We start from the raw sequence: 12,351 nt of genomic DNA on the forward strand, positions 1-12,351 counted from the left end.
GCATCTTAGCTCATGCATGTGTTACCTCAATGTCTAATGCTTTGAGTTGCTAACATGTGTGATTGTTGATGACTCATACGTTTCTACTCTCATTCGAGGATCCAAGACTATAAAATTTGTGGAAGAATCAGTATCGGGGAATTTGGCAGCATTCAGTTAAGAAATGGTACTAATTTAGAGGCAAATGAAAATTGGTCAAGACATTACATGTTTGATGCGACGGTCGCCATTACTTTCAAGACACGGAGACGACTGGACTTTAACGGGAAATGCCATTCCCACATAAATTTCTTACTTAAAAGAAATTTCTTGATGAGGACTTGACTAATTTAAAAAAAAGTTTATATCCGCCCACGTTGAAAATGTCATTTCTTACCGAGGGCTTGACTAATTTAAACATGAGAAAAGTTTGTATGCTGCCTATGTTGACTAGTTGACTGCTGATTAATTTTTTTTTAATTCTTTAATTTAGTGATTAAAGAAATGATTTTAAGTGTATTAGAATATTTTTTTTATTTTTTAAAAATATTTAAATATATAAAAAAATGTAAAAAAAAAAAATTGAAAAGTAACTATCGATCAAAAGGAGCAGTGCTACTCAAATAATAATGCATATGAGTACTATTACTATAGTTTGAGGCTAAGTGACAAATTTGAAATTTAGTATATTCAGTGCTTGTATTGCAAAAACAAATTGGTAACAAGAATACATGATTTTGAGTAAAATGAACGAAGTTTCTATTTGTAGAATCAAAATGATATGATTGCAAACCCTCCCAGTTTTTCAATATGGAGTGTTGAATAGAGGTTTTAGCCAATAGACACTATAAGAAAAACATTTATTTCTCGTTAGTTATTTGCTATTAAAATGAGTTCATTTTTATCATAAATAGTCATTTTCATCGTAAATAACCCATCACAAATACTTAATTTTCTTATAGTGAGAAAATCACATACTTATATATAGATAGGTGCTCTTTTACTTATTTAGTAATCCTGGCCATGAGTTATTTTTTTCAGGAATTTTAAAAAATTATCTGTAAATGTTTGGTGCCATTACTAAAATCATTTCATTTTAACTGTTTATCCAAATGAGGCGTAAACCTTTTGATTGGTCTTTAGCAGGTTCTTTGACTAAGGAGTACACATGATTTACCTTACTATTTTTATGAGATGAGATAAGAAATATATAAATAGTAGTGAGATAGTTTGTGAATAGTAGTGGATTTTTGATAAATAAGAGAGAGAAAAAGTTGAATAAAAATATCATAAAGTTAAAATATTGTTAGAATTTAATTTTTTAATATAATTTTTATTTTATAATTTGAAAAAGTTGAATTGATTTTTATGTACGTTTTATATGAAAGTTTGAGAATATTATAATTACTAAGTAATGATTAAAGAGTTGTGAACGCTAGTAGAAAAGAAATAAAAAATAGTAATAGAGTATTAAAAAGTAATAAACATTAATAATAAATAAATAATAAATAATAATAAAGTATTCTGAAAATATTTGAGATATTTTTAACACCAAGACCTAGCTAGCGCAAGTTTAGATAAGCAAAGGATTCTCAAAACTTCTTATAGATTTATTTCTAAATATTACTCAGATATAAAATACTTTTCAATTTCAAAATTTAATTACTTATTCACTATTCAATTACAAAAACCAATATAATTCTTACAAATTTCAAAATAAAAGAAAAAATCAATACAACTTTTACAAACTTCAAAATAAAATAATATTAAAAAATAATATTTAAACAATATTTTAGTTTTATAATATTTTTATTTAATTTTTCTATCTCATTTCTCAAAATTCAATAAAACATCTTCACTCAAATAATTTCACAATTATTCACAAAATTTTGAAATAGTCTAAGGGATACTTAGGGAATGAGATTGTTCAGTTACATTTAGATATTGAGATGATCTTAGATTGTCTTTGAATAATAGTAAAAAAAGTAACGAATAGTAATAAAAAAAATAGTGAATAGTTTATGAATAATAATAAGATAGTATGAGATGATCTAAGATCATCTTACTAACCAAACATATAATTGGATTTAGACTCCAATTTGTGGATTAGTATCCTATTTAATTGTGGTTTTTGATATTAGACCCATGTACTCATACATGAAGAATGATGAATTGGAATTTGGAGCGGCCTTAAAGATTAAGAGCAATCTTAATTTATTTTATTTAATCATTATAATTTTTAAATTTTGTTATATAAAATAAAATAAATAATTTATTTATTTTTAAAATAAAAAAATAAAAAAATATTTAAATAATATTTTATTTAATTTTTAACTCATCTCAATAAAACTAAACTAATACTAAATTTAATCCTACATGTATCCATAGAAAATAAAAGTTAAAAAAAAAATCTCTATGGGCATGTTGTCTGTAGTACTACTACAAATATAATGGCTTTTTATTTTATTTTCTTTGCTTTTAGGTCTTATATTTATTAAAAAATAGTACTTATTTAGATGCAAATGGTAATTGGTCAAGACATTACGTGTTGGAAAAATCTTGTTTGATGCAACGGTGGCCATTACTTTTCAAGCCTTCAATAACACAGAGACGACTTGACTCGAAAAATGAGACTTTTGAGCTGGACAATACAAAGAAAATATAAAGAAGACTCTTACTTTTATATGACGTGAACCATTACTTTCACAAGCCTTCAATATCACGGAAACGACTAGATATGAGAAAGTGAGATTTTTTAATTTTTTATCAGCATATATCTTAATGAAGTGAGAATACAAGAACAATATAAGATAACAGATTTTGGGAGGTGTTACGTACATATCATCCATTAATATATATTGTAAGCTAGCTTAGCACGAAGAGGACAACTTGACTAAACATATGGGTCCCCTATCAACTCATTCAAGACTAATTTAAATACATCACGTACTTGTTGAGTGAATGAAATCATCTAAAATTCCTTTAAGCCATTTCTTGTCTGATTCTCTTGATCTCTCCCCAACTCCAATATTTTAGACAATGGGTTTATCCTTTCCTCTCATCATCTTGATCATGCACTTTCTTGTTTCATTGATGATGTTTTATCTTATACTTGCTGCCTCTTCTTCTGGTGTGCAGCCCCTGTGCCATGATAATGAGAGATTTGCCTTGTTGCAATTCAAGGAAAGCTTTATTATCAATCAATTCGCGTCCGGATATCCCTCTGCTTATCCAAAGGTTTCAAGGTGGAAACTAGATCAAATCAGTGATTGTTGCAATTGGGACGGTGTAGAGTGCAATAAGGACAATGGTCATGTCATCGGCCTCGATCTTAATAGCAGCTGTCTTCAAGGTATTCTCAACTCCAATAGCAGCCTCTTCCACCTTGCTCACCTCCAAAACCTCAATTTGGACGACAATGACTTCAACTCTTCTCCGATCCCAACTAGTTTTAGACAACTTTCAAGGCTAACAAAGCTCAGCCTCTCTTTCTCTGTATTTTCTGGCCAAATCCCTTCAGAAATCTTAGAGCTCTCCAAGTTAGTTTTTCTAGATCTCTCATATAATTCGTTGTTGAAGCTCCAAAAATCTGGCCTAACAGTTATAGCTCAAAACCTCACAAACTTGGAAGTACTAAATCTTGACAAGGTTGTTATATCATCCAACGTACCTAATATCTTGGCAAACTTATCTTCTTTAACGAATCTATCTCTAAAAGAGTGTGACCTGCATGGTGAGTTTCCTGTGGGAAGCTTCGGTCTACCTAATCTTCAGCTTCTTCATATAGGGTTCAACGAATACCTCACGGGATGTCTCCCAGAATTTAACAGCACTAGCCCCCTTGTATCATTGAGACTTGGATCCACGAACTTCTATGGTGAGCTACCGGATTCGATTGGTAACCTCAAGTCCTTGGTTATATTTACTGTGCGGTATTGCAATTTCTCAGGAGAAATACCATCTTCACTAGGTAACCTTACCAATCTAGAAGTTTTACTACTTCAATCAAATAGGTTGCACGGTTCAATTCCACGGTCAATATCTAGGCTTGTAAATCTTGAAATTCTGCGTCTCCATGATAACGATTTGAGTGGCACGGTGGAGCTTGAGTTGTTTCTAAGACTCAATAACCTCTTTGATCTCGAGTTAGATGGAAACAATATTTCGTTGCTTACAAAGCCCAGTACCAACTCAACTTTTCCAAAACTTGAGGTATTATCAATAGGTGGTTGTGACTTGGGTGAGTTCCCAGAGTTTCTGAGGATCCAAGATCAGTTGAAATTATTAGATCTTAGTGGAAACAAGATTCACGGCCAAGTTCCAAAATGGATGTGGAACGTAAGTATAGAAACTCTCTGGGATTTAAATTTGGGTAACAACTTTCTCACCGGTTTCGACCAACTTCCGGTTGTGCTCCCCTACGTTAATCTGAATAATCTGGCGCTTGATTCTAACATGCTTCAAGGTTCACTACCAATCCCACCTCCTTCCATTGTTTTATATTCGGTCTCAAACAACAAAATGACCGGAGAAATACCAGATTTGATTTGCAATCTAAGTTTAATAAATATTCTCGATTTGTCAAGCAACAACTTGAGTGGTCCTCTTCCACAATGCTTAGGCAACTTGAGTGATTCTCTCACAATTGTGGATGTACAAGACAATAATTTTCATGGAACCATTCCTCGGATCCGTGGTGAAGGAAAAGAATTGAAGCTGATTGATTTCAGCCAAAATCATTTACAGGGGCGTGTACCGAGATCATTGGCCAATTGTACCAAGCTTGAAGTTGTTAATCTTGGTAACAATCAGATACATGATATTTTTCCTTCCTAGTTGGGCATTCTTCCAGAGTTGAGGATTCTCATTTTGAGATCTAATAAACTCCATGGTACAATAGGAAGTTCGGATAGCAATTTCAAATTCCCAAAATTGCACATCATTGACCTCTCAAATAATGATATTTCTGGCAAGTTGCCATATGAACACTTCCAAAATTGGAAAGCCATGCAAATCGTCAATGCCAAGAGCTTAAAGTACATGGGGGAAATCATAACTTCAGCGATGTCTGCAAACTCTACGGTGCGTATGCCCTCCATTAACTACTCAATCACGATGATCAACAAAGGCACGGAGACAAATTATGAGAAAGTCCCAGATTGCCCTATAGCTATTGACTACTCAATCACGATGATCAACAAAGGCACAGAGACAAATTATGAGAAAGTCCCAGATTTCCTTATAGCTATTGATCTCTCAAGCAATAGATTTGAAGGAGAAATTTCAGAAGTGGTGGGGAATCTAAAAGAACTTGATTTGCTCAACATTTCCAACAACTTTCTCACAGGTCCTATACCATTTACTTTGGCAAACTTGATAGGGCTAGAATCATTGGATCTGTCTCAAAACAGGTTGTCTGGTGTGATCCCTCCGCAACTAGCAGAACTCACTTTCCTTTCACACTTTAATGTCTCCCATAATCGCTTGATAGGACCTATACCACATGGGAAACAATTTGACACATTCGACAACAGTTCGTTCAGTGAGAACCCTGAATTATGCCGTAACCCTTTGACCAAGAAATGTGGGAATCTTGAGGACTCAGTACTGCCTCCATCTTCAAGCCACAACTCAAATCAATTCTCATTTGAATTTGGTTGGAAAGTAGTCGCAATGGGATATGGATGTGGATTCGTGTTTGGAGCTGTGTCTGGGCAAATCGTGATCACAAAGAAGTATGGTTGGTTTATGAAGAAGACATTCGCAATTGGGCAGCCGACCCGTAGAAGGGTGAATTGGAGAGGCCGCATAAATTAAATATAATCCTACATGCATGTTTCCATAATTAATAAATAATTCTATGCACAATGTCTGTAGTACGCACTATTATTGTAGCTTTATTTTTATTTTTATTTTTTTGTTTTTTTATTCCTCTTTTAGATGTTATAGGAAAGGGCCATGGATAGCCAGATAGGATGTTTGTACTGAAAAGAATCTGTTGTATTTGCACCCAAGCTCTCAATAAAACAAGTGTTGTGAAAGAAAATTAACCACAGAAATTTATGGCGGTGAAAGCAGAGATGCCCTGCTCTAGTGAATTTTACTATTTCCGTTCCAATTACAATAATCGTTACGCTTATGTTATGTATACAAGGAGAGAATTTCAAACACATATATCTAAGATAAGATAAAGGGTAGTAGTTTGGTAATCTGGAGAATTGAACTTCATTTTCATCTTGAGTTACTACTATTATACTCTACTGGTCCTTGTCTATTCCTCCTCCATTCACAGATATATAAGAGTAAGACCCATATGCGTTCATACCCCTACAACAAAAACATCTAAAAAAGCTATAAAAAGAAGTTATGAAATTCATTAATGTTTCACAACACCTTTGTTAATTGATTCATTAAATTGGGAAAGAGAACCACCCCCACAATTTTCTCTAAACAAAATAGAAGACTTGAGAAAAAGATAAAAATAATAAGGGGTGAGGGAAACTAACTTGCTCAATGTCTCGCTCATTTTTCCCATGGCTAGCAGGATCTGCCATTCCATCTAAAAATACTGTAAGGAATGCGACGAGGACGGAGCTCAAGCAATAACTGGATAATGCGGCAGCGACTCGTGCCCCAGTCTTCATAGATGCATATGCTTTCTTCTCCTGCTTTGGCCTCTCATCAAAATTACCCACTACCCTCAAAATCAAGGTTGTCCAATCAGGAAAAATCGAAAAATAGAAATCACCAATAGAGATTCAAATATCAAAGATCACTGACAAATTCAAACGAAGTATCTATTGATCTGTAAAAAATGTATGACACATGCATCATTTTTTTTTTTAATAATTTAGCAACTATACGAAGAACGCTTTTAATTTTGAAGGATCCAAATTTAATTTATTTTCCAATTTTATTCACAAAAATATATTGAAGGTATATATATATAAACCATCTTATTCATCAATTAAATAGTTGTATCCTTACATGTCCTAAAATACTTATGTCTCAAACACGGATGACCATGAGGCCGGACCGGTATCAATTGATCATCTAAGCCTAACCAGCCCATCCAATTGGTGAATCATGATGATGAAATTCTTCCAACTACTGTACTGTTCTAGACGGCCAAGTACGTATTTTTTTTTTTTTTTTTGAAAATGATGTAAATTTCATTCATAAAATTATACATCAGTACAATCAAACACCACTGCTTGACATATCACACAAACTCTACAACATTTCTCTAGACACAATGGTCTCAATACATCTAGGAACTTCTTCAATGTTATAGACGTCTTCTGAGCACTCCAATCCAGCCTTTGCAAGTTGATGTGCTGCACCATTAGTTGTTCTATAAGTGTGTGAGACAGTCCAGGTTGAAGTTGAGTCCAAAATCCTCCTTGAGTCATCAATTAGACAGCCTCCCAAGCTCCAGTTAGGAGTGTGACTTTGGACCATCTCAACTACCTACTTCGAGTCCCCTTCTAGGCAGACTTGCCTCAGCCCCATTTCTTGACAAAATACTACAGCCAACAGTAGTCCATAGGCCTCTGCATCGAATGGTTCCCCCCTAAACTGCCTTGATGCCTGAAGGGCGCCAATGACTAGGCCCTGGTGATCCCTGATAATGACTCCTATGCCAACCATTCCCTCTCCCCTTCTAACTGCTGCATCCCAGTTAGCCTTGAACTGACCCAGGGAAGGTTTGATCCACCTATGAACCACTGTCGTGGCCTGGTTAAGAGTTGATTTGGGGTTTGTGGTTGAGGCTTTGTAGTCCAATAGATCAGTTCTAGCTTGCTGAACTAGGATCGAGGGGTGCTTGAATTCTTTTCCTTGCAGGAACTCATTTCTTCTGGTCCAGATCCCTCTAAGTGTAACTGCCACCTCTTCCAATTCTGCAGTATTTAGTCTTGCCACTAGCTTAGCCCATATGTCAAACATCAAATCACTATGAACAACCATCTTTTGCACCTTCCTGCAGCCTTGACTCCACACATCTCTTGCTGCAGCACAGCCCCACAAAACATGGCCTAAGGTTTCAGAAACCTGCATACAAACTGCACACATGCTGTCTGATATTATTTTCCTCCTCCTAAAATTGGCTAAGGTAGGTAAAGCCTCACTGCAGGCCCTCCAAACAAACATTCTGACTGCAGGGGTTAGCCTTAGTTTCCATAATGCTTTCCAAACTCCTTGGTCATTAGTTCTATTCGAGTTTTCCTCTTCCATTTTACTAATCATATCTCTGTGGAGATGGTACCCACTCTTGACTGTGTACATGCCATTGCTTGTTAACCTCCATACTCTCACATCCTTTCTGCCACCAACACTGATAGGAATGGACTTGATTGCTTCCACTTCTTCTTCTGAGAAAAATTGTTGAAGTAAGGGTTCTCTCCATCTTAGTTGATTAGGTTCAAGCAGTTCACTTACTGTCTGGTACTTGCAGTTTGGTACTTTAGTGGATTTGACTTGATACTCGGGAAGGGAAGGGATCCAACAGTTAGACCAGATGTTGATGCTATGCCATTGCCTACTCTCCATAGTAGGCCCTCTCTTAGTAAGCTTAGCCCTGCATGGATGCCTCTCCATGCAAAGGATGGGCTCCTGCCCAATGTTGACCCCATTAGATCTGTTTGTTTGAAGTACTTCTGTTTGAGAATCGTTGAGACCAGTGAGGAGGGGTTTTGTAAGATTCTCCATCCCTGTTTTGACAACATAGCTAAGTTAAAACTTCTGAAGTCCCTGAAGCCAAGCCCACCCGACTCCTTTGAGTAGCTGATTTGCTTCCAGTTCACCCATTGGATCTTTGTTGTGTCTTCATTAAACCCCCACCAGAATTTCCTGAATAGCTGGTTTAGCTTTTTGGTGATAGAGACTGGTAGAAGGAAAATTCCCATCGAATATGTTGGGATGGCTTGCAATACAGCCTTGAGAAGAGTTTCCTTTCCTGCAGTTGATAGGTGCTTTGTCTTCTAGTTTGCTATTCGAGCCCAAGTCCTGTCAATGAGTGAGTGGAATGCAGCCACCTTGGTTCTTCCCACTACAGTAGGCAAGCCTAGATACTTTTCAAAAGAGCCCTTAGATTTAACCCCTGCCATCATGAGGATCTGGTGCTGTGTCTCCTTCCTTGTGTTCTTGCTGAAAAAGATGGAGGATTTTTCTTTGTTTAACATCTGACCCGAGGCCTTCTGATAGAGAACCAGTATGCTTAGAACCTTATAGAGTTCCTTGTTGCTAGCTTGGCAGAACAATAGGCTATCATCTGCAAAGAAAAGGTGGTTTACTGTGATTGGGCCTCTACCCAAGGAGATACTTGTGATATCCTTACATAATTCTGCTCTGTTCAATAAGGCTGTGAGAGCTTCAGCACAGATTATGAAAATGTAAGGAGATAAGGGGTCTCCTTGTCGAATACCCCTCGTGGGCACAAACTGTTGTTGGGGCTCACCATTGACTATGATAGAGTAGGACACTGATTTGAGGCAGTTTTGTACCAAATTGATCTAATGTTGAGGGAAACCCATCTTAACCAATACAGCTGTGACAAAATCCCACTCTACTCTATCATATGCGTTGCTCATGTCCAGTTTGAGTGCCATGAACCCTCTCCTCCCTTTCACCCTTGATGTCATTGAGTGCAGCACCTCATATGCAATTAGAGTGTTGTCTGAAATAAGTCTCACAGGTATAAAGGCACTCTGGTTCAAGGAGATTATGCTGGGCAATATTCCTTTTAGTCGGTTTGCTAACGTTTTTGACATAATCTTGTATAGGACATTGCAAAGATTGATTGGTCTATACTCAGCCACTATCTCAGGTTTTCTGACCTTAGGGATCAGGGTTATATATGTATCATTAACCTCTTGTAAAGAGGCCTCTTGGTTTAGAGCTTTGAGGGCAAAATCACAAACTCCCTTTCCCACCACTTGCCAATGCTGTTGATAGAACTAGGCTAGGAACCCATCAGGACCAGGTGATCCCAATGGGTTCATTTGGAATACTGCATTGGTGACCTCCTTAGGGGTAAATGGTTCCATGAGCCTGCTTTCCATTTCTTCATTTAGTTTAGGCTCTAGTGCAAGTAAGCCTTCCTCTATGTTAGAAGGTGAAGATGTAGTGAAGAGAGAAGAGAAAAAAACCTGTGAATACACCTCCTATGGCCTCCTGTTCAGTGATCTCTCGACCCAACTGGTCTTTGATGGACTTTATGGTGTTTGTTTTCCTTCTTTGGTTTGCCTGCATATGGAAAAACTGGGTATTTCTGTCTCCATACTTGAGCCAATGTTGTTTTGCCCTCTGACGCCATACCATATCTCTTTCTGCAAGTGAGAACTCAACCTCCCTTTGTAATTGTTTCATTTCATCCACATGTTGTCCAGTTCCACTGTTTTGAAGGTGACTAATCTTGTTCATTTTCTGTGTTATATCTCTTTGGTCATTAGCTTTGGTTTTTTTCCTCCAATGCACCAAATCCCCTTGGCATACTCTTAACTTATGTCTCATTGAGCTGGCTCCATTACTCCCATGCTAACCTTTTCCCCATGCTTCTGTTACAATTCCCTAGCATTCATCTCTTAAGTCCCAAGCAGCCTCGTATCTGAATATCAAGCCCCTCTTGTTTCTTATACAGTTCAAAAACTGTTTGTTAATGTATAATGGTGAGTGGTCAGAGTTAACAGCAGGTAGTATTGTGCACGATGCCAAGCTATGCAAGTTACTCCATTCCTTGTTTGCAAAGGCTCTATCTATTCTTTCCTTAATGAAATCACCCCCAAACTTGTTATTAGCCCATGTATACTTCTGCCCCCGAGACTGTAAGTCACTTAGTCCACACCTTTCAACCACCTGTCTGAATTCTTCTATCTGTTTGTATGGCCTGCTTGCCCCCCCAAGTTTCTCCTTCTGGTAGAGAATTTCATTGAAATCCCCTGCACATAGCCATGCCATAGGGGTGGTGGGTTTAAGCATATGGAGTAATTGCCAGCTACTACTCCTCTTAGCTACTTCTGGGTGGCCATAAAGGCCTGTGAATTGCCAGGCAGGGCCATTTTCCTCCTCCAGCACTATAGAATTGACGTGCCATCGTGAGTAGCTAATGATTTCCACATTCCAATCTGTTTTCCACAACAAGGCTATTCCTCCCCTAAGACCCACACTATCTACTGCCAGACAATTATCAAATCTTAGTTTCCTCCTGATCATGTCCATTCTTCTACAGTTGCATTTAGTTTCCACTAGGAAAACTAAAGATAGGATCTTATCCTTGGCTAATTGCCTAAGGACTCTAACTGTCTGAGGGTTCCCAAGCCCTCGACAGTTCCACACCAAGATGCTCATTGTTCTTGGCAGGGCTGGGATCCAGCCTCTGCCATTGGGGTAAAGTTTTCATTAGTTTCTCCTAGTTTCTTTGTTCTTTTGGGGTTGTGTTCATTAAAGATCCTATGCCTCTTCCTTTCTCTATCTTCCTTTCTTGCATTTCTCAGGTTATAATTTGTTAAATTAGCAAGAGCCTCACCTGAGTTTCCTTCTGTTTGGATGTGTTCCCCTCGAGCTTTCCTTTTCCATTTTCTAGCTTTTGTCCTCTTGTCAGTTGGCTCAGGCTCATTGCTGTCCACCCTTCCTGGTAGAGCATCACTCAACTTGGTTCTGGCTTGGATCTTGGTGCTGCAGTCTCCATGCCTTGTGTCAGGTTCCATAGTCGGTTTTTCTGAGTCTAGTTCTATTCTAGTGTGATATCCCACCATCTCTTTAGACTCAGGTCTAGCTATAGAGATATGAACCTCATGCAGTTCTAGGGGCTGTTCTGGGATTTTGCTTTGACTTTCTTCTAATCCTTTGTGTAAATTCATGCTGTCTTGGGGGTCTATGGTTTCCTTTCTCAAGCATCCTGCTGTCAACCCATGCCTTCTGTCAACCCATGCCCATCAAGGTCTGGCGTGTCCCTTCTCAGTTTATCAACTGTAGCCTTCTTATGTTCACTTGTAGGGTCCTGTAGCTCTACCTGCTCCTTCAGGCTGTGTTCTCCACCTTCACCTCCCCATCTTCCTCCCTGCTGATCCCCTTGAAACTGCTTTTGAGAGTCTGAACCACCATATTTGTGGTTGTCAAAGATATTTGTGTTCTTGGGATGAGCTCTGAGCCAGGCTTCATATTGCTGCACTGTTTGTTCTTCACCTTGATGCTCAAACCGTGGTCTCGAGCAGCTCTTTCCTCTGTGATATAGCACTCCACAGTGGAAGCAAAAATTCTGGAGTCTTTCATATTTGAAAGAGATCCAGTGTTTCTGCTTATCGAACATTAACCACTTCCCTCTCAACAGTGGTTTATGAAGGTTCAAAGCCACCCTAACACGCATACACCTTC

The 12,351-nt window shown here is 37.6% G+C and overlaps 2 protein-coding genes across 2 annotated transcripts; one reads left to right on the plus strand and one right to left on the minus strand.

The window, feature by feature from the left end:
- Nucleotides 1–3,018: 3,018 nt before the first annotated feature.
- Nucleotides 3,019–5,796, plus strand: LOC122301868 (receptor-like protein 7). Its single transcript, XM_043113231.1, has 2 exons — nucleotides 3,019–4,780; nucleotides 4,880–5,796. The coding sequence occupies exons 1-2, from the start codon at nucleotides 3,019–3,021 to the stop codon at nucleotides 5,794–5,796; spliced, it is 2,679 nt and encodes an 892-aa protein (XP_042969165.1).
- Nucleotides 5,797–10,548: 4,752 nt separating this feature from the next.
- LOC122301869 lies at nucleotides 10,549–11,325 on the minus strand. The gene has a single exon (XM_043113232.1). It carries the CDS (start codon nucleotides 11,323–11,325, stop codon nucleotides 10,549–10,551), a length of 777 nt encoding a protein of 258 aa, XP_042969166.1.
- Nucleotides 11,326–12,351: the final 1,026 nt, after the last annotated feature.

Source organism: Carya illinoinensis, chromosome 2, assembly GCF_018687715.1.
Source record: "Carya illinoinensis cultivar Pawnee chromosome 2, C.illinoinensisPawnee_v1, whole genome shotgun sequence".
NCBI classification, from domain to species: domain Eukaryota; kingdom Viridiplantae; phylum Streptophyta; class Magnoliopsida; order Fagales; family Juglandaceae; genus Carya; species Carya illinoinensis.